Source organism: Lissotriton helveticus, chromosome 3_2, assembly GCF_964261635.1.
Source record: "Lissotriton helveticus chromosome 3_2, aLisHel1.1, whole genome shotgun sequence".
Classification (NCBI taxonomy): Eukaryota; Metazoa; Chordata; class Amphibia; order Caudata; family Salamandridae; genus Lissotriton; species Lissotriton helveticus.
In genome coordinates, this window is record NC_136062.1 from 321,462,593 (window position 1) to 321,490,043 (window position 27,451).

At 42.7% G+C, this 27,451-nt stretch overlaps 1 protein-coding gene across 1 annotated transcript in view; it reads right to left on the reverse strand.

Moving 5' to 3' along the window:
* The window catches only part of BBOX1 (gamma-butyrobetaine hydroxylase 1), a 607,727-nt gene that overhangs the window by 40,040 nt on the left and 540,236 nt on the right, over positions 1-27,451 (reverse strand). The window contains exon 6 of the mRNA XM_078684208.1: positions 6,073-6,269. Coding sequence (XP_078540334.1) covers positions 6,073-6,269 — 197 coding nt within the window. The remainder of the gene's footprint in view (positions 1-6,072; positions 6,270-27,451) is intronic.

Consider the following 27,451-nt stretch of genomic DNA (forward strand, 5'->3'; position numbering starts at 1 on the left):
CAACTTCAACAATCCTAATACCGCAACAGATTGCTATCCACCCCCATTGTAGGTCATCACACACCCACAGGCCTAAGCCTTCGCTCGTTGGATTACTTTTATCTCCAACCAAACTCGGATCAGAGAGGCGGTGTATTTCCGTCAATCTTCCCTGCGGGTCCCGGTCCCCACATGCACGGAAGGTGGAGTAACCCTCCCAGATGCCCTTGGGATAATGTTGCAGGAAACAACAGATGTGAAAATCTCGAGGAGGTTGACTGACTAGGGGAGGGTCAGCTCACTGGCAAAACTCGAGAGAAACGGCAACCCGATCAATCCACTGAAGAAAGTTGGACTGAGAACGGAGTCAATGGAATTAGCAGTCTGGTATTGGACTACTGGCGTAGCACACAAGCAGTGGATAGCCACCCATGTGAGGAGGCCATTTATGTCTCTCCTGATACTCATCTGGGTCGTATCGATAGGGGTGGATCTAGTGTAGTACCTGTAAGACAAGATAGGGTCCAGCAGGTTGTATATCCCTCCCCCATTCTTTCTCCAGGGAGGCACCAATAGGAGTAAAACTGAGGAGCAATGAGCTACAAATTATTTAATGGAATCTAGCAGGACTGAAAAGTAAATTAGCATGTCCTGACTGGGGGTCTTTTGTGGACAATCAAGACATTTGCCTATTTCAAGAAACCTGGGCCTGCGAAGAACATCATAGAGTAGGATTTGCCCCTTTCAACATCTTGGCCCCAAAGGGCGGGAGAGGGCACCCGTCTGGTGGACGCACAATCTGGATGTGCATGCATCTTAGGTGCAAGGCAGAGCAGTTGACAACTCCTAACAACGACATTTAATGTGTCTTGCTGACAAAAAAAATTGTTCTGTAATGAAATGTTTTTGTGTTGCAATGGTTTTAACAAACGATGCAAATAAAATAAACTTGAAACTTGAATGTGTCTTGCTGTCATTCCCTGACAAGATGAAAATCACCATAATTAATGGCTATTCTAGACCTGTGATCAATAGACTAGAAATTGCCAAAATAGACCACCTTGGCCACTATATTCCAACCCTGGATCCACCAATTCTGTTGATTATAGGAGGTGACTTCAATTGTTAATTTGAACCTCTAACTGACAACGTCCAGGAAGATCCCTCAGAAGAAGACCTTCATTGGTCAATTCCTGAACCTCAGATCCCCCAAATCAAAGCCTGGTCCCCTTTAGCCATACAAGTATTCTCATTCACACTGTCCCACTCACTGAGGGCATGCAATGGACTGACTAAGTCTGACCTTCCTGGTAAATGTACATTCAATCGCGATGGCCATCCCTCGTTAATTGAGTATATTATGGTGGAAACGAGAACCTGAGAGAAAGTCCAAGATTTCTATGTATAACAGAGGCAGGATAGTGATCATAACGCTCTGATTGTAACACTGAAGCTGGGGAATCTGGGCGCATCTGCCATCTGCTCAAACACAGCAACCAGCACCGGTGCTCTAGTCACCACCAATAACTGAAAGAAGGTTAGATGGAATCATGTCCAGCAATCTCCCCCCAAACTTGCAAAAGTGTACCAGCTTGCAATACCTATAATAGCCAGAATGAGGGAGTTGGGACAGGTGGAGACATCCGTAGAGGACAAAGACCAAGATAAAAGAATCCATGAGGAGCTAGTAGTAAATCTGGCAGAGGTATTCTACCCGGAAACATCTAAGAGGCAAATAGATCGACCTAAATGCTCCTGGTATAACAGCAAATGCCGCAAAGCAAAACAGGAGCTTGTAAATGTGGTTAAAGCAAAGATCGGCCAAACATTAAGTTAGTCAGAATAAAGCATAGGGAAATCTTGCACCACGAAAAGAAAGATTGGGAGACAGAAAGGTGGGAGGCCCTAGGGATTGCCATCTGGTGAGGAGGGGGATGTGCAGCTATACAGCCTAACATAGCGCCCGAAGTATGGGAGTCACACTTTGGGTCCCTGTATAACTGCAAGGCGGAAGGTCACCCAAGCCCAGAAATCCCGAGTAACATCTTGGAGTACTGCCAGGAGGGAGGTGGGGATATTTCACTGATGGGGGTTCGAAATGCTTTAACTATCTTACTCCCCAACAAAGCTCCGGGTCTTGACCCCTTGTTTATTTTTAAAGTGTATTTCAATGATTGTCTTGCTTTCTTTTAGAAAACTGAACTTGGTAGTATGTGTTTTTAACCGTGTACACACTATGAAAATATAATCATTGTATAAATTGTGTATAAATTTGGGAATTGCCTCTTATGCACTTTTTTGGCCTGAAAGGCCGAAATAAAATTTTACAACAATATTGAAATAAAAAGGGCTTTGTATGTTAGCATTTTTACACATTTTCTTACCATATTAAAAACATTATATAGGTATTTTGATGTAGTTCAAAATGTATTACAAGTATAATATATTTTTAATCTACATTTTTTTGTACAGTTGGAAAATTAACAATATTTGTTAATGTACATTTTTCATGTAGAATTGTAAAATTAACACTATTTTTCAACATACATTTTTCATGTAGAATTGTACAATTAACAATGTTTTTTAACATATAAAATAAATAATAAAAAAATGTAATATATTTTTACAACATAATAAAAATGTTGTACTTTTTTGAAGTATAGTCATGTAATAGGAAAGTAAATATATTTATAGTTTATTTGAAACAATTACATTTTCATTGTTTATTTTTTTAGGATAAAAAGTATACATTTGTATTTATTTTTGTAAACAATGTTTTTTATAGATTTGATATATTCATATTTTTTGATAACATGATATAAAAAATATATATTACATATTTTTGGGATATTTTATTATTTACTATATTGCATATTATTTTTATATAAATAATATTTAATATATTAAATAACTTACAAATATATATTTTTACATATGTTTTTTCAGTATTCATTGTAATATTTTTGGAAACTATTCCAAACTATGGAACGCCCTACCCCTCCATATGCGGGCAGAGCCAAATCTCCTACCCTTCCGCAAACTGCTAAAACCCTTCTATTCAACAACCCCCTCTAAACATGTGTACTCTCCTTCTGTCCACGTTCGTCTGCAGCGCTAGGATGCCTCAGGGTAGCTATCGTGCTATATAAATGTTTTTTTATTTCATTCATTTCATTTCATAATTCTTTGCATATTTTTGGAACATTTATGAAAAAAATTCCAATCTGTAAAAATATACATACATTTGTTGGTATTTTAATATTATTTCTCCATTCTTTTCTATAAGGAGTAAGTCTTTTTTAAATTTTTAATACATGGCCATTTATTTTCTAGTTTCCTAACTTTTCTATCTATCTATTTCATTTTAAGGTCATTTTGGAAGACAGACCCTCATGGTTGGGAGCTGCCTTTTGTAGCTTAAGGTTTAAGGTAAGTTTATATAACTTAACTTTTAAGGTAGTTTTAGGGTGGGGGTGAGGTAGTTAGAGTGTAGTCAGATTTGTGAGAACCGTGTTTGTTCATTTTTAGTGTAGTTAGGTGTTGTTTTGGTAGTTTAGTGTTTTATGAGTTTACCGTAGTTTTGGATTAGAGTAGAGTGTTATGTAGTGTTAGTTATGTGTAGCTTAATTGTGTTATGTTGTGTTTATTGTTAATGTTAATGTTTGTGGGTTTGTACATTTTATTGTGGGTGGGTGTTGTTTTATTTATTTGTTGCAGGTTTTCGCTTACGTGAACGGATGGTGGACCTTTTTGTTTTTTTTTACAAAAAAGGAAATGTTACTCTGTTTGTTGAAAACAAGAATTTTTATATTTCCCTTTATTTTTGGGGTTTGTTGGAGTGTTTTTTATTTAACACTATTTTTTGGATTTTTGAGGGTTTTGTAATTGAGAGGATTATGTCGTTGGAATTTTTTGTCTACAGTTGTATTTTTGCATTTTTTGGGGGGTTCCCTTTTCTAATGGATTTGGTTTTCGATTTATCTTCTATGGATTTATTGGATTTCCCGGATCGACTACTGCTACATAACTGTAAGTTATTTTTAATTGTTATGGTTGGGAAATTAATTTGGTCATGTTGATTTATTTGTATTTTTTTAATTTAATAATTACAGTATGTCATATATATTTGTGTTATTATTTAAGTTATTTATGACAGTTATAATTATTATTTTAAAACAATTTGTAGAATTATGTTGTTTACATATTTTGAAGTTTAAATGCTTATGGTGTTGGTATTGTTGTTGTTTTAGAGTATAGATTTAGCTATCATTTCTAAGTATTCAAGACCTTTGGTGTTTGCGAATTGTCTAATTTTATGTTGCAGGTATTCATACACAGTTTTAGTTTGTTTAGGGCTGATTTTTGTTAGGGATTGCTCTAGTCTAAGCTCTTGATAGCTTTGTTCTTTTTTAATAGCTTCTATAAGTTTATGTAGGGTTGGTTGTCCTCTTCCAATTGTTGCTTGGAAGGCATTGTGCCACCCTTTCCACGCATTGTTTGTTTTGCCTTTTAGCTAGAGTACTATCATATACGTTCCACCAAGGTATTTAGAATTTGGGTTGCCTACCGTGCACTGACCTGCGTAACCTTCCCACCCAAGTATCTTCCAAGTAGTCTAGGCAGGGAGTTAGTTTAGTTTCATTTGCCTGATAGAAGGGGCTTTCAAGAAGTAGGTAGTAATGGTTTGCTACTTCAGTTGTTGGTACATAGGCCAGGGCTAGTCATTTCTTAATTTGGTAGGCAAGGTTGCAATTAGTGGCGTAATCTATACTTAAAGTAGATTTTTGTAGGTGCCACCAGATACTGTGATTAAAGTGGTAGTAGCAACCGTGTATTGCAGTGTGAATAAGAACGGAAAAGCACATGTACAAATGTACCTTTTGTCAACTGAGCACCCTGTCACTTTCACATTTACTTTCACATTTTGCACTATGTTTGGGCATGAAAGAAACAAAATATTGCTTTACTTTTACAGAGAACTGCAGATCTGACGAAGACAGCAACAGGTGATTATAGTGCAGAATGTGATAACGTAAGACTCTGTTATCGATTTGGTTAGTTTTGAGATATTTTGATGAATAAATTGGCCCATCTAAAATAAAGCGGCTATGAAAGGCCCGGTGAAAAAGACATATAAACTATATAGGGAAACTTAGCTCCTGACACTTTGCATGTCATGTACAGCCCTATTCTACTGTTATGGCATGCTTTTCACTTCTTAATTGTATTTATTGGTTGAATGAGGGGCTATGTCACAGATTAATAACTTGATGAATCAACATGATAAAGATGACTCCTTACGACAAGTATGAAGAAGTTACGGTAAATACCAAATCATATATAAATTGCACTGCCCACTTTATTAGATTTTTCTTTTTAGTTGCCATCACATTGTATTTTGTATAAGCTGCCTTCGTTTAAAAATATGTTACAAGTAATTGTATTTCGCACCTTCTCAGAAATTACTAGTGCTACAACTACGGAAATCTGTTTTTGCTGATTCTCATTTCAAATAGAGGGATAAGTGCATGATGTAAGCACTTTATAAGAAATCTCTTTGGTTTCATTATGGAATCTCGTTATTGTCGTTCCATGTTCAAAACTGACAGAGGATAAATTATACAGTATAGATTGGATGAGTAGATATTTAGCAGTCTGAATGTTATATTCCTTTAAAGGACGCACTGTGTTATTTTTCACATATTTCATCATTTAAAGATGATTAGCTAAAATTTGGTGATCTGTTATCAAAAATGTGTATTTTAAAATGTACAGTGTGTTTCAGTTTTTTTTAAAATCTTTTATCTTCTAATATTTTAGTTGAGTGTAATGATTGTAATGTTTCTTTTGCCTGGTCGACATAATATCAAGCAAAATAAACTTCACTTGACCTGGCTTGACCACAAGGTGGCAGCCACAGACCATTCTAAAAATAAACGCTCGTTTACAGACATTTTTGTACTACTACAAGAAAGACAAATTGGAAGGGCCCACTGCCCCGTGCAACACGTGTATACTTTACAAACGGATGGAATATTTAAACAGAAGTTCATGCCCTTTTATGAATCAAAATATAGTTATAATGCTACTTACTCAATAATGTTTTGCTTAGATTGCAGAGCAAAATCACAGTAATCCACTCCAACGTCATTAAAATCAACCAAGGTGGAAGACAGAATGTGAAATGCCTCAGGGTTTTGTTTTCTAAGCTGGTTGCACACGTGAAATCCATCGATAACTTCGCTTTCACCTCCAGTTTCAGATTGCCTTAAACAATGAAGAAACTGAACCTGCAGCGCATTTAAAATACATAATAAAGACAAATACCATCAGAATCACTGCAGGTCTTCAAATATACATAAACACTGTCAAATGTTTTTATGCGATTTTATATAGCTTGTACTTTACCCAAAAGTGTCAGAGCGTTTTACAATAGAACCAGTTACATTACATGAGGACTACAGAGAACATGGGTTATATACAAGATACGAAACAGATGCATGCGTCTAAACACAAGGAAATGTTACAATGGTGTGTTCGAAAGATTTGCAAATTAAACTATAAGCAAAGACATAATCTACCAATATTGGCGGGAAGTGAGCACAAAGAGTATTCGCAGGAAATGAGCGCACAGAATATAGAAATAGCATAATAGTATATAGCATAGCATTATGATATACACAGGCAACAGTGTATACAAAAAGTACACGTATGACAGTAAACGTATTGATACTCGAAGGAAGTATACGATGAGCCATTTTCATACAGATGGTGGATGTACACACATAGCAGTCCCCTTGACTGCATGTATCAGGGAAGGTGCCTCATGCCCACAATATAAAGGTTGCGTCAGACACACATTACAACAGTTCCTCAAGAAGAAGCAGTAGTCCTTCAGTAGTTTTTGTGCTCTTACTGGAAGGGAGAACCCCCAAAATGGCTCAGTTGCTGAACAGATGGTGTATAGTCCTACCCCAGTTTTTACTAGTCTGGAGGGGGCAGGGAGGGGGAAAGATTGTGTTCCGAGAACAAAGATGGCTGACACCATCCAGTGTTACAGTCCGTTTTCACTGTTAGGAATGCTAGAACCTCCAGTAAATGGTGAAGACAGTTGAGGCCCCCCCCTCCCCTATGGTGTGGGAGTTGCAAAGGCGCCTTTATGCAGCCTTCACCGAACATCAAGGCAGCCACAGGTCCGTCAGGGGGCCGTGGATGCTGTTGCAGTCGGGAATAGTATGCCGCGGCTGCCTGGTGTGTCATTGAGGTAGGGGGATTCACTGGATTAACCTTAACTCACAGTGCGGGGGAGCAATTCCCGATCAAGAGGAGCCCAGGATGGGGACACTGCAGCCCTTTCATCCATCCAGTAAGCCCTCTCGAAGCAGCGATGCAGAGTTTCTGGCCACGGTTAAGGAAATGAAGCAAGGTGTGGTGATTCCTTTGAAGGTTGGTCGGCTCCGTTGTCAGGGCAGGGGTCGGAGCGAGGGAGGAGATCAGTGGTGTCTCCCAGGCTGGAGAGAGTGGGGGTTGCGGACGTACTGCTGGATGCAACGTTGGTGCTGCCTTACAAGCACAATGGATTCAGGGAGAGTTGGGCTTTTCTATAGAACATGCACACAATGATTCACAACACATATGTATGCCTAAATACACAGAAAATCCACATGAACACAGACCAATATATCTACAAACACCAATTTTCACAAAATCTCAAAACCTTATTCCAGCAACAAAGCCTAAAGACCAAAAACAAATAGGCTTCAGTAAAGACAAACAAATAATAATAGATAACCCTATGTAAAACTGGGTATTGTAACTCAGCCTGGGCGGAGTTCGTGGGGTTCCGCAATGCAGAACTCTGCGAAGTGCAAAAAATATCCACCACGTTACGAAAGTGGTGGAGTGCGTTAGATAAATGCTGTTTGTGATGATTTTCAGCATCAGGTGTTTGTCCGCGCTGTGCAATCATCACAATTGGCACCATGCACAGCGCAAGCGGGCGCTGCTTCCTTTTCTGACGCTCGAGTCGATTTTTTACTGGTGCCGTAGCTTTCTCAATGCGAATGGATGGTTTCTCAAAGCGAGCAGTTGCGGGCATACGCGACCATTCGCAATAAGAAATCCGACCGGGCGCGTTGAGAAATCTCGCCTGGAGGTTGAGTTTCAATGCCCGCACCCGCAAACTTGACGTTGACGATCGTAAACAAGGAAACATATCACTTGGAGGTGGATTGTCCGCACTCGTGCTCGCCAACTTGACGTTGAGGCATGCGTGCGAGGAAAACTCTGCAAACTCCATGAGCGGAACGTAGTTCACCGCCCAGACTTACATGCTACATTGGGGTAAAGGTGAGGAGCAGGACGGAAGCATAGGGTGGAGTGCACCAGCGGTGTTCAAAATAGTGGGCGTCTCAAGGGGAGCACTGGGTGCTGCATCTTAAGGGATCACTTGGTGGTGTGGCTCACAAGAGAACAAGAAGATGCTTTTGAAGTTCTAAGTTTGGGGAACTGCCCCAAGAGAAGAATTTGCTCTTCAAGAAAAACCTCTACCATATTGCTAGGGATGAGAAGTCACCGGTGGGGGGGCGTGGCTACACGGTGAAGCGAATGGCCGCTGCGTAGTAGAGCTCCAGTGGACCCATCCCAAACCCACATATCCGTTTCATAAATCCTGAGCTTCTGTGGAGAAAACTGACAATCGGAGGGCACCCGGACTTCTTCACAGCAAGAACGGAACCTGTAGCTCATTTCAGAGCTAAGATATCACCCGATAAAGTGCTAGGCCTGCGAGACAAGGAAAGCCGGAAACTCGAGTTACGGCGGATGGTGGGTACATGCTGACGCAGGTGGCTGGAATTTGTGCCTGACTCCGGCCCATCCATCCCAGATCGACCGTTCTCACCGACACACCTACTGCATACCTGACCGGGCGGGCTGTCGGTGGGATTGCGGAGCGCAGGTGAGGAAACGAGGCTGCGGTGCCTTGAACACCGGACATGGCATCTATTTTTGAAGGCGCTGAAGATCTGATATTGTGCTCTGCGGCGGGCATGGCTTGGGGGGCCTCGTGTGTGCTGGAGCGGGGCCTCCATTTCCCTCATTGGTGCCGCCCAACATGTAGCGCTGGCCTCTGAGTGCAGAACTGGAGTGGACAATCCGCTAGCTGAGACTGAGACACCAGGAAGCAACTGGCTCAGCTGATCGGCGGCCCCATAGTGACGAAGGTGAGTATTGACACAGCGAAAAGTGAGCATTACCCTGCATGGTATACTCCGGTAGGGAGGTGGTAGCACTATTAAATCACCACATGAGCCGAGTTCCCTGGTTACCCCTGGCAGGAGCTCTGAGGCGGCGTCCATCAGGCAGCGGAGGCTCACACATCAGACGAGCACTGCCCGCCCATATTCTCCTTTAAATTGGCTGGCATATGACACTCCTAGGATTCAGCCCAGGGATTTTGGGGCTTTTTGTTGACAAAAGCATAAAAAAGAGTGTTTACCTCTACCAGCAACCAGGAGACCCATCACGAAGTGCAGCAGACTATTCAAGGACTGCAACATGGCGTCCTCACGAGGCCTTAAATTAGCTCAGACAAATAAGTTGGACAAATACACTTTCACCAAAGAGAGTATGCTGGAACAGTCACCTAAGCAGAAGACTACTGGGGACCAAGGAAACTCAGACAAAGACCCCACTCTCAAGGATGTCAAGGCAGGCATTGCAGAATTTAAAACCTCCCTCAAGCACAAAATGCACATCATAACTATTGAGGTGAACCTCATCCGAGCAGATCTCAACAAGAATAATGAAGGGCTTAAGCAGGTGGAGCTCAAGACCAACAGTTTGGTGGAGGACGCCTCCCAGATACAAACCGATATTAGCGAGCGACAGTGTTTCCGAAAATTCGCAGAGACTAAAATGGACGATTATGAAGGACGTCTCAGACGCAACAACTTTCGCATTTTAGGGATTCCAGAGAAAGTGGAGGGGGAGGCGGTGGATCTGTTCGTGGAGGACCTCATCCTTCAATATCTCAAACCCAAGGGACTTGGCAAATTCTTTGTCATAGAGTGAGCCCACAGAGTCCCCGGGGTTGGCCTAGGCCAGGCCCCCGCCCGCACCCGATCCTAGCCAGTATCCTTAACTACCGAGACCGCAACGCCATACTCCAGTGAGCAAGAACGGGGCCCGGTCCAGAAGCAATGAAGATCCTTCTTAGGTGTTAAAAAACTCCTTAGAGACAAGGCTCTTAAGTATGCAAAGCATTTTCTAGCTAAACTTCGAGTGGAAGCAGACGGAAGGGCCTGGTTCTTTGATTACCCAGAGATAGAGGTGCATTCCAGACAACGGAGCCAAGGACACAAGTTCAAGGTCGGTGGGAGAGAGCCAGGCAATATTGGACACTCGGCAACTCCAGCGGAGATATGAGTGACCAGGGTGGAACCCCCGACGAATGCTGTGGTGCAGTATGGCAGCAGTAAAAAGAGGTGAAGCTGATCTGAACATCGGACCACATAATGACAAATTGTTTCCTCTCAGAGCCACATATTGTGCTTAAGGGTGAGGGGAACCTGGGGCATCACACACTCCAATTTTCTTCAATTAGTACTGCATTTGGGTGACAGGCACTCTGCCAATTCAGTATGGGCAGTTTCAAGTCCAGAGGGCAGGGAAGCAGGGAGGGCGGTTGTGGAGGGGAAATTTGCACTTGCTTTTTGTTGCAGATTTTTCGTTGACAGGCAATGTGATAGGCGTGACCGAAGTTTTGAATCGTTCCACTAGGTGTAATGCATACACTGGGATAAGGGCTCCAAGGTTCTAAGCTGAAATGTCAACGTGCTTTTAGATAAAGTTAAGCACAGTATAGTTCTCCAATACATTAAGAAACAGGCCCCTGCCATTGTTCTTCTTCAAGAGACTCACCTGATAGGCAGCTCATGTAAGGCAATGTGCAGATGGGGGTAAAAATTAGTGGGGCATGCAGGGTTTACAACGAGTTCGAGGGGAGTAGGCATTATGCTAAAAAAAAACATTCCCCCTCAGTGTAGATTCCACCTGAGCGGATGACAGAGGTCGTTATGTAGGTATCACTGGGTCCTGGGAGGGACAAACCATTACCTTAATGTCTATCTATGTCCCGCCTGGCTTTCTAACTACTACATTCCAGGACCTACGCACCACTCTCCTATCGCTACCGGAGATATTCTACTACAGGTAGGCGACTATAATTCGGTGGGCTAAGGTGGACTGGACAGCTACCCCCACATGAATTGGGGCCCTCTAACAGATGGCTGCCAGATTTGGAGGCCATGGGATTAGTGGATGGCTGGCGTACTTAACACCCTGAAAAGGAGCAATACACCTTCTACTCTGGATCCCACAGCAGCCTATCCAGATTAGATTACATTTTGACCCTTGGCCCCCAAATCTCACACATTCACGGGATCAAGCACCTAGAGAGTGGTATATCCGACCATTCACCGTAAAGAACTTCTCAAAACTATGGACACCTATTTTAGTGAAAACTCGGGCACAGTAGACTCCTCCCAGACACTCTGGGAAGCTTTCAAAGCTATGATTAGGGTAGCAGCTCTGTCACTCATATCTGGGCAGAAGAAGAAACGACAAAGGGAAGTGTCTAATGTCGAAGACAAGATCTACCGCTTAGAAAGAGACATGGAAACAGCGATCACACAGCTTCGCACCACTTACTGCAGCTTTAGCAGGATGAATATAGGGCGTTAGTTATAGAAAAGGCCAAAGCAATGGGAAGAGAAAGACTCGGTAGGATTTATGACCTAGGTGATAAAGCGGGAAAATTGATAGCATGGCTGGATAAACGGGAATAGGCGAGCAGACTGTGGGATGCTAATAATGTTTGCATCACTGACCTTTGCCAGTCACTTTGACGAGGTGTATACTGCAGTAGCGCCGCACACTGAGGGCGACTCTGCTGAATTGTTAAGGGACATAACGCTCCCATCCCTCTCCTTGACGGACCAGCAACTAATGGATAGCCCCTTGACAGCAGACGAAATAGCGCAGGTGATCAGATCACTGAATTCAGAAAAAGCCCTTGGTCCTAACGGCATTCCTATTGAGCTATAGAAACTTAACCCTGATAAATTGGCCATTTATCTTACAGCCATGTTTGAGGGGAGTAGAGAAAGGGGGGAGCTACCCACAGACCATCGAATAGCAAACATAGTGACTGTACATAATGATGGCAAACCCAAAACAGAATGTGCCTCATATAGGCCGATATGTCTCCTCAAAGCTGAGCCCAAGATCCTTGCCAAAGTAATAGCTAATTATAATCAATTCTGATCTGGTGCACCCTGACCAATCCGGTTTTATACCGCATAGGAACACAACGCTAAATCTGCGCCAAGTGCATGGGGTCCTCGGTAGGGCGGACACGATTCTGGAAACTGCTATCCTTGTCTCTTTATACGCCACTAGAGTTGCTCGATACTATGTAGTGGCCTTATCTTATTGCGGTTCTCCGGAAATTTGGGTTGGGAAAGGAATTCATTCAGTGGATCCGCCTTTTATAGTCAGCGCCACCGGCACAAGTCGTGGTCAATAATAACAAATCAGATACATTTCCTTTGAGCAGGGGTACCCGACAGGGATGCCCACTTTCCCCCCCTCCTGTTTGCTTTAGCGCTAGAGCCCCTGGCGGCGTGGATCAGACGAGATCCAGTTATTCGTGGTATGTGCTGGTCGCCTGAGTGGGAAGACCGCATCTCACTTTATACGGATGACGTGCTACTCTATTAACTGCAGTTCTAGATATATTGGATGTGTTTGACAGATATTCTGGATTTAGGATCAACTGGACCAAATCCCACCTCTGTGTCCTGCAGGGGGGGTCCACCTGACCTGCCACGTAATTGTCCAATCCAGATGAGTGCCACGGGGTTAAAATATTTGGGGATTTTTCTTTCCCGAGACCCTATACTTCGATACGGAACAAATCTCCTTCCTCCAATCCTGCAGTTGATGCGAGATATAGCCAGCTGGAAATCCCTACCCCTGTCTCTCCTAGGTAAGGCTGCTCTTTTTAAGGTGATGTAATTCCCCGGTTTTCTCTATGCCCTTGACAACTCATTCGATACTGTTCCACTGAAATATTTCAAAGAAATTGAACACCCTTAAAGGGACCTATTATGGACTTGGGCACCACGAATAGCCTTGGGTAAACTTACTTTAAAATGGTATGATGGAGGCATTAGCCTTCCGGATTTAAGGAAATATTATTGGGCTACACACCTAGGTGCTATTAACCACGGCACATATGGTAACCCTGATGATCCAGGATATCGTATGGATAGATGGCTCCTCCCGGGAGGGAATTATAACAGATCACTCTATTCGAAACCTGGTGGGCTACGATTAACGGCCCTACTGGCCACTCAGTGCACGTGTGGCACACTTTGAATAGATCCATTGGATGGGAGCGTACACTGAAGTTGGCCACCCCCCCTGTGGGATTCCGCACAACTAGGTAACTTATGGACTTCAAAAGGGTTCGATAAATGGGACTTGATAGGCATTTCACAAATTAAAGATCTAAGGTGAAAAGATAGGGTGAAAACATTTATCGCACTGAAGAACCGGAATAACCCACTTACTGGGTCTCGGCGGCGGGGGAACCGCCCAAATCTTCCATACCCTTCATATGTAGTAAAAGGAGACACAGGAGCCTTCGTCTGCAGGAGGAACACAGATTTATTCAATAGCCCGGGCTATGGAACAGAGTCTCAAGCTAGTCAGAGACAAGATAGAGGAGGCTGCTGCTTCACTCTACAGCTTACAAGCCTTTTCTACTTTTTCATCCCAGCCTTTTGGCTGTTCGTTCATTGTTTAATCAGGGCAGTGTTTGCAGTTGATAACCAGATCCAGACGATGTTTGTAGATGGTGGCCTGGTCAAGGCTTGGTACACAAATCATTGTTCACTCGGCTTTGATCAAGGCTCAGTCTTTTAGGTCATTGTTCAATTGCCTTGATCAAAGCCTGATCTTTCAAGTCAATGTTTAATCACCCTGATCAAGGGCCATCAGTTAGACCATTGTCCAGATAACCTGATCACGGTGTCAAGGGTGTTTACCAGGCTGGGAGCAGGAGAAGGAAAATAAATCATCTATACAGGGTGGGAGTGTCTCGTGGCTTTCAGTTGAACTGCAAAGAACAGCGGGGGTTGGGTGTGTGATAGTTCCTGGGCAGAAATGTAGGCTGCAAGATGGTTTTTGTCTGGTCAGTTAGAATTTCCTCAGGCATCAGCAGAAATGACTAGGTGGGTCGTGTGGAAGTGTTTGACACGGGATGGCAATGAAAAAGCAATAGAGTCCCTGTACAAATGATGCTGATCAGAAGAACACTTTTCCTCAGCACTCCAAAATCAATATGAACTGGCTGACACTGAGCTTTTTCGCTATACTCAGGCTAGCCATGCTCTACACTCACTCCTCCTGAAGGGAGCCTCCCTTCCCAAATCATCCCCGTTGGTGGACAGAATTCAAGATGGACACCGCCCAGATAAGACCATCTCTTTAATCCATAATAAACTGACATGTAATATGGAAGACCTTCTCTCTGCACTGAGGCAGAAATGGGTGGCAGACTGGATAGAAATGGATAATGAAGATTGGAGGGAAGCGATGTCCTCTCCTAGAGTGGTGGCTGGTTCATCTTAAAATTCTACATAGGATATATATGACCGGCCCGACTAGTACAGATGGGAAGAGTTGAAACAGGAGACTGTTGCAGAAGGTGTGGGCAGCTAGGTACCTTTATGCATATCATATGGGAGGGTGCACACATTCAAACATAGTGGAGGGAGATACATCAAGTCATGAGGGAAGTCCTCACTATCACTATTCGCCCTGAAGCACGTTGATGCCTCTTGAGCATATGGCAACCAATTGACTTAAACGCACATTAAACGCAGTGTGCCACTCTGGGGTTCATGCTAGCCAAAAGAAACATCGCTAAAGCCTGGGGAGCGGCTCTCCCCCCATGCTGGGGGAGTGGAAAAGGAGCATGGACTGGTGTATGTTCAGGGAAAAGACAGTGTATACTTCCCCAGGCTCTCCTAAAAAGTGGTCCTGCATTTGGACACAATGGAATACATATTGTGGAGACATCTGCACCCCCCCGCAGAGTATTGCATTGGACGACTTGCTCCCTCTCTGAAATGTCATTACTATATATAATGTGAATGATTATGGCCTTAAATTGTCATGCCTTGATTGATATTAAGTAGCTCGTGCAATTGCTCGTGTGTCGATGATTGTTAAATAAAAAAGATTATAAAAAAAAAGAAGTCACCAGTGACACAGGGATCCCTAACATGAAATCAAACCAAATTCACAGACCACCAGGTTTTCTGTAGAGTCTAAGGGGTGAAAAAATCATATTTTTTACATGAGAAACATATAGGTTGGTACAGTTTATACCTTAGGCCATGCATTGGTGCAATAGAGTAACCTGGGAATACTTTACATGAACCAAGACTGGTGCAATGGCAAGATGTACCATTAACTAGAGTGCAATCAGAATACAACCTTGCTAGAGGCCAATTGTAGAATGAACTTCAGGAGGGGTAAGACTCCCCCTCACAGATGGGTGTAGTAAGGGATTCCACTCACATGTGGGAGGATGCCTGCTGAGGCGATGGTCACTAGGACTTAAGTGTCACATGCCAAATGGTGCCCTCACGCAGCACACTAACTGCACTCCAACTCCCTTGTGGTACATATGCAATGTGCCTCCTGACAGTCTGTTTGCCTCTGTGCCCAAGTCTATAATACTTTTTTATTTTTATTATTTTATTTTATTTGTTTGATTAATTAAAATCTTACAAAAACAGCTAAAACATTTACAAATATAAAATTCTAAAACAATCCGTATGTTCAATTAATTTCCATAAAACTTAGGCATTTACCATACACATTAGATGCTATAGTAGTCAATCATTTAAGGTTATTTTTAAAGTTGGTTCTGTAGCTTCGTATTCGCACAGTCCATAAGTTAATCAAGTACAAGCTTCCAACTTTTTTTGTACAATACAAAGGAATTTGACGAGTGCTGAATTAATTGGAAGATCTTCTGGATTTAAACTTGTCATTAATGCCTGCCTACAAGTCCTAACACCACGTTTATTAAATAGTTTCTTAAGTATAGTTTTTCTTTCAACTTCCAAATCTGGACAAAGACACAATAAGTGTAAGATGGCTTCTTGTCCTGATTTACATAGCCTGCATAGGCTGTTATCATTTATTCTTTTCCATGGTGCCAAGTGACATAAGCCTGGAAAATAGCCAAATCTAGCATTAACAAAGATTTTTCTTTTTTTTCGACCATGGAGTTTCGAGGTAGGTATGGACCTTTTTTTCTTGAATCCATTCACGATTGGCCATGCATGCTTTTGTTTAACAAAATTATCTTTGTCCTTTAGCAGGGAGAGATGATCAGTAGGTTTATTTACTGTTTTTTTAAGCTCTCCTGCACAACGGTGGGGTTCCATATAGGTGTTATACCAAATTTGTCAATTGCTCTATTTAAGTAGGAGCTGGCAGTTAGGCTTCTATTATTTTCTATTTCTTGCGACAGTAGGCGAGACATTTCGTTGTCCTGATCGTTTTTTATTCTGTTCCACACTTTCAGTGTGTGCCCTTTCCTTGAATACCATTGGTTGTTTAGCCCAAATTCCAGTCTCCCTTGGGCTTGTGAGGCGTTCTTTGGGAGAGAAAATAAAGTTCTATATGTTTCGGTGACCGTGGTGTTGATGATCTCCGCGTCTTTCCCGTTGAGCACCTCACCTCCGTATGTTAGGGTAGGCAGTCATTTTGCTGCAATTGTTTTTAATAAGGGGCGATAAGACAAGTCTCCTATGGTTTTCTGGATTGTTCTAAATGCCCCGACAAGGGAGTTCGCTTTCCTTGTGATGTCTAGTTTTTGCATCTGGAAATTGCCGTTATCTTTGAAAGTTACGCCCAAGCATTTGTAATCAGCTCCTCGCTCCAATTTTTTGCCTTGCAAAATCCATTTATGTGTGTATTTAAGTAGTACATTTTTTGTAATTACCATTACCTTGGTCTTAGCTTTGTTTATGTACATGCCATTTTCCTTAGCATACTTAGAGATGCCATCAATTAGTCGTTGCATTCCCACTTTGGTGTGACTTAAAAGTATGACGTCATCCGCGTATAATAGGTTGGATATCTGTCTTTGAGCTAACCTTGCGGGTGTGCGTTGATGTCATTTAACTCAGTGGTAAGATCAGCTAAAAATAGATTAAAAAGTAAGGGGGCCAACACACGTCCTAATGTCTATAATACAGCTTAGGCATAGGGACAATGGCATTTCCTAATTTGCAACATGCCATGCCACATGCAAATGAGAGAACACCTCCTTCAGAACACATGGGGATAAAGTGAGCATAGCCCCTTCTTTAATACTAAAGTGTCCTGGGGATGCCTCCGGAGCAGTTCCATAATATTGCCCATAATTTAATTCCTAGGAGTAGTTGGTTGTGAAACCCTTTACCTGCTAGTGGGACCCTGCATCCTGAACATGAAAGTGTTTTGCAGCTGACTGGTCCTGAAGAGAATTTAGTTCCTTTTGTCCTGAATGGTCCTAGAGACCTTTTCTCCTGAGTCTAGTTAGGTTGGAATAGAATTTTAGACCAGCAACACTTTTTTATTGGGATTCATAGCAAATATACAGAAGTTGACTGGGGCTGTTAGAACAGCTAATGATCATTTATATAGTAGCTGTGTGACCATAGAAGTATAATCGAGTGGTAATCTTCGGACTTAAAAAAGTATTCACTTTTTCTTGAGAACTGTTAGAAGACTGTAGCGATCCAGTGGCACTTATCTCAGAGAGACGACACCTGCTCAGATGTGATTCCATAGTCTTTCTTGGTGAAAAATTCTAATCCTGCAAACATGATTCCACATGAGATTCTGCACAGCTTCTGAAATCGTCCCCTGCACTTGCTTGAGATACAGAAACTCAGCAAAGGATCGAATGAGATGCAGTCCTAATAGCATCTAGCAGCCTCGCCCTCTTCACTGGCTGACTAAATCAACCTCTGTTGATGGAAACGTTTGTATTCAAGTTTCTTCTCATCATGAAGGTCTGCCTGTGATTGGTTACAGTTTTCATTCAGCCTCATCCGCTGGGTGGGTGGGTGCAGGGTAGAGGTCAGGAGGTGGGGGAGGGGCACAACAGAGCAGGGCACTGCTAGGACAAGCATTAGCAACTCCCTACATAGTGACGTGGGAGGTGCCAATGGAGGCCATATTGCCCATCAGCCAGCAGACCCTGCCCAGACCATCCCCGGTTTAAAAGGGTGTCAAATCACGCCTTTCCAGACCTGGGATTAATAAGTGAGTCCAGAAACATTGAGCTACTTGTAGTTTCCAGAAGTGGGTTACTGTCTGGAGGATGCTGCTCCCTGCAAATCATATTGAGGACCTAAGAGAACTGGTGAAATCGCTGGCAGGTCAAATATGTGATATAGCAACTTTATGCGTTCACAAGTTGACGCCTGCAGTCTCACTAATCATATCAATTTATAATGAAAAGATGTTGCTTATAGTGCCTATTGGAAAAATTTAACTTATTCTTTCTTTGATCTTTGTAGTTTTTTGTCTTTAGGTTTTAAAATACATGCATTTGCCTTCGATTTCGAAGTACTATAACCTTACACGTATTTCTGACTGAAGTGTTGGTACCGCTCATAACCTTATCATCTTAAGAATTAATTAGAATTTGTCATGCCATTCAACACCTGCCAGGGTGATGGAGGTTCCACATTCACTTGCCTGGCATTACACTGCCCAACATACTCACATATCTTTGCTGGGCTGTTTTCACTGACGCTACTATATCACACCTGCTGGACAGTATGTATTTTGAGCTTGCTAATATTCTGCAAGACAAAAACATCAATGATTTTGTTGTGCTGTGAAATTCCCCTCAGCATTTGCTTGTGTAACTGCTTTTTGATCTGGTGTCAGCCAAGATCTTTTTATTTTACTAAAATTATATCTATCATATCTGTAATATATTTACTTAAAGACGCTTTCAGACATCTCTCTTCACCCATTGTTCTGTTGTTGTGTCATTCACCTTTTGCTTCTGCCTATTACTACAGCATACAGCATCAGACAATGGGTCAGCCTACTTCAACCACTGCATTTAGCACTTTCACAAGGAGCACCTCCTCACACGTTAGTGTTTTTAGGGCCACTGATTTTATGTTTTTACTTTCTTATTACCTTAGTGTTGGCTCTGTAGAGGCAGGTGTGATCGCAGGATGTTTTTTTTGTTTACCAGAGCACAGGGCACATTCCAGCCTTATCAGTTCCTGTCTCCTGCCAATGCTGTTATAAATTCCTTTTGAAGTGACCTTTGTTTCTCTGACTGTGGCTTTTCACACCATACCAGCAACTCACATGCACTTTGAATATAAGATCATGCGGGTGCTCTATCACTGTGACCCTGCCTGTCTTCTTTCTTACTTTCCTTCCTTCTGTGTTCTTTCTTTCTTGCCTTCCTCTTTCATTCCTGTGTCATTCTTTCATACCTTCTTTCCCTTTTCTTTCTTGCCTTCCTCTTTCTAGCTTTCTTTTTTCTTTTTCCCTGCCTTCCTCTGTCTTTCTAGTTTCTTTCTTCTGTCTTTCTATTTTTTGCCTTTCCCTTTCTTTTTTTGCCTTCTTCATATTTATGTGCTTTCTCCTTTTTTCTTAACTTTCTTGTTGTTTATAGGTGTGCCTTCCTCTTTTTTCCTCTTTCTTCGCTTCTTTGCTTATTCATTTATCTATTTCTCTCTTTATAGTGTCTCTCTCTTTACTTATTTCCCCATGTTTTCTTTATGCCTTCCTCTTTATTTCCTTTTTGGGCCTTCCTATTTTTCTTTCCTTTCTTTCTTTCTGGCCTCCCTCTTTCTTTTTTCCAATACCTCTTTGTCCATTTTTTTTCTTTCTTCATTTCTTTCTTCCTTGCTTTCCTGCCTTCTGTCCTTTTTTGCCTTCCATTTATTCCTTTCTACTGCCTTCATTCTTTCTTTCTCTATGGCCGGTATTTCTTTCTTTCATGCCTGTCTTTCTTTCTTTCCTGCCCTACTTTCTTCACATTGCTGAACCCCAGTGCCACTACACCTTCTGCACTCAAGACAACTACATCTCAGATTTTTGCAGCAGTTGTTAATGACTTACGTTGATATCTTACTAATGGCACAGTATGCATCTAGACCATGCTAATCCCGGCCCAAGGAGGGTGCTTAGACTCCAATTTACTGAAGAATGACTTCAACCGCAGCTGAAAATTTTTGACAATGTAAAAGCAGCATGTCACTGATTACATTTGCTTCAGTTAAGGAGAGTCCCTTTTATTGACTACTGTGGTATCCTGTGGGCCGTAAAGACAGGAGGTGTTTGAAAATCTTCCACATTTGTCTGATGGTGATGCCTTTGTTCTAAATGAATTTGAAATATGTATGAAAAAACTGGATTTGCATTACTGCCTAAGATAAGCATGGTACTAGAACACTATCATTTTGGAAAGATCATGCAGACCAGGTGTCTGTGGAGGAGTATATAACATCATTAAGAAAGTTAGCATGTACTTGTAATTTTGGTCCTTCATGTGAAGAGCGTCTAAGAGACATGTTTATGTAGGGTTGTACCATTGATAAAGAAAGGGAATCCTTACGGCGAAGGGACAACCCTTTGTTGAGTAAAGTGTTGACCATCTCTAAGACTTTAGAGCACTCAATGTTAAGGATTATAAAAAGCAACTTCATTGTTTTCGTTGCAACAGTTCATCACATATAGCCAATAGTAGGGAATATCCAGGGTTGGAAGCTGCATGCAAAAAATGCATTAGAAGAGGTCATTTCACAACAAATAATAGATTTAATACACATAGATAGTAATTCAATGAAGTGGAATATGATCAGGAGTATGATTGTGACATTATAATATTACAAGTGAAGGCTAATGTGAAGATGGGCCCATGGAATATGTGCATGTTGAGGGTGCAAAGGTGAAAATGGTATTTGATTCAGGGGCCAAGATCACTCTTATTTCTAAATTGTTTTTCGACAGAGAATTAAGAGGAAAGGTTAAGCTGATATTTGTCCTATGAGGCATGGGGGGAGAACCCATCGAATGTCTGGGTTATGTTGTGGTTGAAGTTGAGTTTTAAGGGACGTTTACATCGGGCACATCATATGTATCTATCAGAGGCGATTCCCTTTTCAGCTGGATATATCAAAGAGAGTTGGATGTGTTTTGACCCATAGTAGTCTCCTGAAGTTAGGTTGAGGGAGATGATTGGAGAAGTTAAAACGGGTGTTTCTCCAATTCATGAAAGATGTATGAAAAATCCCACTAGTTTGGAAGTGAAACCGAATGTTGTGTTGTTGATTGTGGTGAAAACCAATTATGAGGATTATTCCTCAATGTTTTTAGAAAGGAATTGGGATGTTTGAAAGATTACACCCATTTCATTCAAATGAAACTGAGGTTTATTCCCAAGGCATGTAACGTTAGGGGTGTTCCTTTAAGGGTGAGAGATGAGATATACCATGGGTTGGAAAGATTGGAATCTGAGGGCGTTATTGCGAAGGCTGAAGGACAGAGTGGTTGTCTCCAGTAGCTATAGCTAAGAAGGTGAGTAGGGATGTGAGGCTGTGTGTGGACTTGAGGGAATTGAGTCGTTGTGTAATTGTGAATCGTTATCCGATATTCAATATAGCTGAAATGTTGTCCTCGTTAGGAGATGCCAAGTATTTTTCTCATTGCACTTAACGTCCTCATATCATCAGATCAGATTACATCAGTTATCTCAGGAACTAACATTGCTCATCACTCCATCTGGTAGATTTAAATATGTTAGAATACCATTTGGCCTCATATCGGTGTCTTCGGTATTTCAGATGATGATAGAAGATGTTTTAAAAGGTGTCCCTGGAGTTAAGATATACCAGAATGACGTGCTGTTTTTTTTTTAAGCATATGGCTGAGGAGCATGATAATTCATGATAATTGGTTTTAAATGGTCCTTAGGAAACTAGATTTGTGTGGTCTCACGCTTAAGCTGAACAATTTTATGTTTAATTTAGACTGTATAGAGTATCTAGATTATCAGATTTCAGTAGCAGGAATTCACCCCAGGAATGAGTTGGTAAATGAAATTAATGAGATGCCATCACCTACCAACAAGGATGAGTTGGTGAAGTTCTTGGGTATGTGTCAATACTATCAAAACTGTATTACAAACTTTTTGGAGAAGAGTAAATGCATGAAAATTCTGTTAAAAAAGGGGGAGGGATTCTCATGGTTGAGTCAGTGTTCAAGGGAGTTTAAGGCACTGAAGATAGACTTGTGGAAAGCCCCCAGTCTTTCAAGTTTTGAGCCGGACCGAGAGACTGTATTGATGACAGACGCCAGTCCAAAGGGTTTTGGAGTGGTCTTAATGCAGGTGATTGATGGGCGGACAAGAAACATTTTATTTATTTCCAGAAGTTTGAGAGGTGCCGAAATGAAATACCCAATCAATGAAATAGAGGTGTTGGGTATTTGTTTGGTGGTGAGAAAACTACAGAGTTTTGTGGGGCTTTGATTTCATAATAAAAATGGACCATAGACCTTTGAGGGAAGTGTTTATGTCAAAAGGAATTGATGCAATTTCCAGCAGAATATGCAAGTGGAACATCACATTGCAGGAGTTTGATTACAAGGTGATCCATGTTCCTGGGTTGGAGAATATTTAAGCTGATTGTGTCTCTTTCTTGTGTAAAGAGACTAACAGTTGTGACGAAGAAGGGGATATTTTTGGTGAGGAAATATATGAGAAGGAACTTAAGGTGTGTGAAATAACTGGTGGAGCCATATGAGAAGGTGAGTGGATAAAATAAGTGGAGAAAGACCAAGAGTTGCAGTAGGTGATTGGATTAGCGATGCCTTCTGGCTAGGCAAGGATAAAGACCGTGATCAGGTAATGAGGAGCTACTGGGATGTGAAAGACGATTTATTGCTCAGAGATGGTCTTCTTCTAAGATGCCATGAATTGATTCCGCCATCCATTTTGATGGACCATATATTTACGTTAATACATGAAAGTCATTTCAAAATTTCTAAGATGAAAATGAGAATTTGGGCACCAATTTCTGGTGGTCAGGTGTGTATATGATGGTGGGTAGGTAGGTAAGGGAAAGTACTGAGTGTCTAGAAAGTGATAGGATTTAAAAATGTAATCAAATAATTATTTCGACCCTGGAATAGCACATGTACTCTGCCATCTGTGAGTTCTGCCCTGCCAAGTGGTGCCAATCCAGTCCTGGGCCCTTAAAAGTGAAGAACCATACAAATCATCTCAGTGATAACTTTGCACTGATTGGAATCAACGCATTTCCCTACGACATTGTTGCAGGAGCCGATTTACGACATCGCTTTCATGGACTGTGCAACTCAATGACGGACAGCACAGCTCGAACCGAAGCACTGAATCTTTGACGTCAACGCTTCCTCCATCCACAGCATTTTTTCAGTGGGAATTACGTGAGTCCTGTAGCTAGTCTGCCCCCCATAATGGTCAGCCTCAACTTTGGATTTACGCCTGGTCCAGCACGACCTCATGTAACCCTTGAAGCTATTTGTTGGTTCTAAGCACTACTTTTTTGACTTATGTTTTAAAAATTCATAACCTGGTTCTACTTATTGGGTTTTTGGCATTTAGGTCTTGTTTTACTCATAAAAATATCAATGTTCTAACCATATATGAAGTTTTTTTGTGTCTTAATTGTGTTACTGTATATGTGTGCTGCACAAATACTTTACACACTACCTCTTTAGATAGGCCTGACTGCTCTGTGCCAACTTACCAGAGAGTGAGCACAGGTTATCTTTAATGGCCTGATTACTAATTCAGTGGTCCATCAGACCACTAAATCTGGGGTGGAGGTCCGGTGGCAGTCAGGGCCCTCAGCACCAGTAGTCCGACTGCTGTAGTACAACAATGTCAGACCTCCATGGCACCACCGCAACCACCAGCGATCTGCAATCCCTGGTGGTGGCGTGGCAGTGTGAGGCCAAAATATGCTTGTCAGGGCCGCTACTGCCTCGCAAAGCATAGTACGAGTTTTCTTCACCGCCAGGATTTCACTACGATGTTCATGCCATGAAATTCTGGATGTGAGGAACCACGTAGGGCCCCATATTGCCTCTGGGCCCTCGTGACATGCAGTGGGGCACATGGTGTGCCCCCAGTGTGCATGCATCCCCTTTCCTGCAAACATGGACTTAAAAGTCCATGCCTTACACGAAGGGGCTTTGGAGTTCCCATTGGAGTGTCTTTTTCAAAGGCACCACTGTGGGAACGCCAAAGGACTTCCCACCAGACAAGCAGAATACTCCTAATCTAGCGGGTGGCCTTCATTCGAGTTTGGCAGTGTAGGAGCAGGGCGGTGGCGTGCCGCTCTGCTCGCGCACTGCCAAACTCATATTTAGGACCTTAGAGTGTATCTAGCTTACCCTGACTAGAGGAGTGATCACTGCTTGTACAGGTTGTACACTCTGACAACCTGAAAACACAGTTCTAACATTGGTGGAAGCGGTGGGATACGACTTGTGCTTCTGCAATACCATATAGTAACTTACTGTTCACTACAACTCTATACTAAAATCAATTCAAACATATTTGCTTTTTCCAAAAGTCTTTTTTCTCTAAACTCAATTTTTACTGCAATGTTGGTGGCCTTATCTGGCAATATGGAATTCGAGCTGGCCAATCTGGCGGCTTTCACAGTGGCCCAGCTCAAGGGACTCTGCCAAAAAGGGAGCGTGTTCACTTAGGGAAGTGCCAAGAAGCTAGAGCTTTACAAAGCCTTAACCCCTTCCATGCTGGTGACGAACCCCAGCCGTCATGCTCCACGGTGCTCGTGTGCTGATGATGGCTGGGGTTCGTCACGGCCCCGCCCTGTTCGTTCGGCGGCCGCACACGGGGGGAATCGCGGCCGCACGGAAGGGGTTAAGAGCATTGGAAGCAGCCCACCACACCAATACAGATGAGGAGGAAGGATCAGAGTCTCAGAAGGAATTGGAGCAGGACTTATCTAAAGGTCTTGTCATGCAGCCTACTGATGTGGACGGGGGTGGTAACATCCTTCCAAGATCACTCTCCAAGGAACCTGTTCCCAGAGGAGCTGGATGACAGGAGGGAGTAGAGAAAGCTGAAGCTAGACCTTGCAAAATTGAAATTGGAGAAGGAGCAGGCTCTTGCCAAGCTAGAAAAGGAGCAGGCCCTTGCTAAAATTGAGAAAGAAAAAGCTCTAAAGGAGAAAAAGCTGGCCATGGAAGAGACAAAATGGCCCAAGGGCTCAGCATGAGAGACCTGCACATAACAACCCTAAAAGTGGAGCCAAGTTACAGCAATGTTGGCAGCATACTTGCCGTGTACACTGGTGAGTCCAGAGTCCAGATCCACAAGGATTTGGTGCCCAGTTATGTGGTGGTGATGACCTGGACGCATGGTTTGCAGCCTATGAAGTGGCTCTAAGAGTACACAAGGTACCAGAGGAGTTCTGGGGTGGTAGCGTAAGGAGATATATGCCCACCGCGGGGAGGGAAATAATCCTTGCAATAGAGGTAGAGGACAAGACATACTACACTGTTATGAAGGCCATTCTAGTCAGTAAGTTTGGATTGACCCCGAGAGGTTTAGGCTCAGATTCAAGGGCAAGCACAAGATCTCATAACAAACGCGGGTGGATTTCTTGGATTATGTCAGCAAGGCAATGAAGGGCTGGGTGTGGGGCATCAAGGCTAATGATTATTCAGGGATGCAGAGCTTAATTTTAACGGAGCACATACTTGACATTTGTTTTCCAGAGCTGCACCAACATCTGGTTGATAGCAAGTTAACTGACCCCAGGAAACTTGCAGAGGAGGTGGATATGTGGGTCAGCACCAGAGTATCCAAGAAGGCAACTGAGGAGGACTCCCAAAAGGGTGGTAAGGGTTCCCACCAGAAGGAGGGGAAAGATTATAACACAGAGCCGTCTAAATGCCCGCAAAAGAACTCACAGGGGAAAGAGTCTGATTCTCATTCCCAATGTGGCCACCAGAAGAAAAATTACCCTTACTAAAGTCAGCAGCCCAAGATTCGCACGTGCTATGAGTGCTTTGAGTATGGACATTACAAAGGGGATCCCAAGTGTTCAAAATGAGCACCACCTCCCACCAGAGGAAAGACTCCAGGGGTAGCTAATGTAGTGCAGGGGGAGGAGTGTGTCCCAGTTATTCTGAGGGAGTTTAGTAGGCTTACCCTAGTGTCCCTTGTGGACAGTGAGATGGTTCCTAAGATCCTTGTGCCCTCAAATACTACAAAGTATAGGCAATGGGTCACCATCAATGGGCAAGGTGTTGAGGCTCTGAGGATACAAGTGCAGCATGACTGTGGTAGGAAGTCAGCTGGTGTCCCTAGAGCAGGCTATTCCCCATGCATTCCACGAGGTTGTGGTGGCTGACAACAGAGGGAGTCACTATCCCGTGGCCCTTGTTCCATTTGAGGGCAGAGGCCATGGGAAACCAGCCCATGAATATAGTCTCAGTGAGATGGATGGGCCACCTGTCCGTCCTCTGAGGATGGCATTGGTTGATGCCACTTGCTGAATGGCTTGTAGAAGAAGTACCTGCCAAGGAGGAGTTCTGTAGGGCACAATGGGAGTGTCCAACCCTTGAGGGCATGAGGCAACAGGCTGAGTCCAAGCAGCAGGTGATGCCACTGTAAGTTATCAGATTTAATGGTAAAACAACCTCCTTTACGTTAAGGCTCCTGTGCATGTAGCAACAAGGTCCCTGGTGGTCCCCCAATGCTACAGGGCCTTCCTACTGGACCTGGCTCATGAAATACTCCTGGGAAGACACCTAAACCACTTGCCTTTGCGGAAAAGGAATAAAGGTAACAAATTAGTCTCAGTGTCCATTGTTGAAAAGCTTGCCATTCTGGTAAACAGTGCCTACAACTGGCAGGAGATGGCCGGGCATGACCCTAGATAACTGACCTGGTTTGCACAAACACACAGCTGAACAGTCTGCCATCCATCTGAAGGCTTATTATCATTTAAGAATCCTTATGTCATGAAGTCGAGGGCTTTACAATCGTGGGATTGAACTGATTTGGGGGCTTCTAGGGGTTTAATGGACGAACCTTTTTTCAAAAAAACATCAAATTTCTGTACAAGAAAGAAAAATCCCTGAAGTCATCAAGGGGACTGAACATCAGGAGTGGTCTCCTCTTAAACTTTACATGTTATGGAATATTATACAAACTCAGAACAATCAGACTACATTTCATTGAAGCTCCTGCTTTTCCTCTTGTCTTAGGTGCCAACCAGCTCCGTTGCATAATTCTACTATTGAATATAGAGAGTTAAAAATCACCTACTCA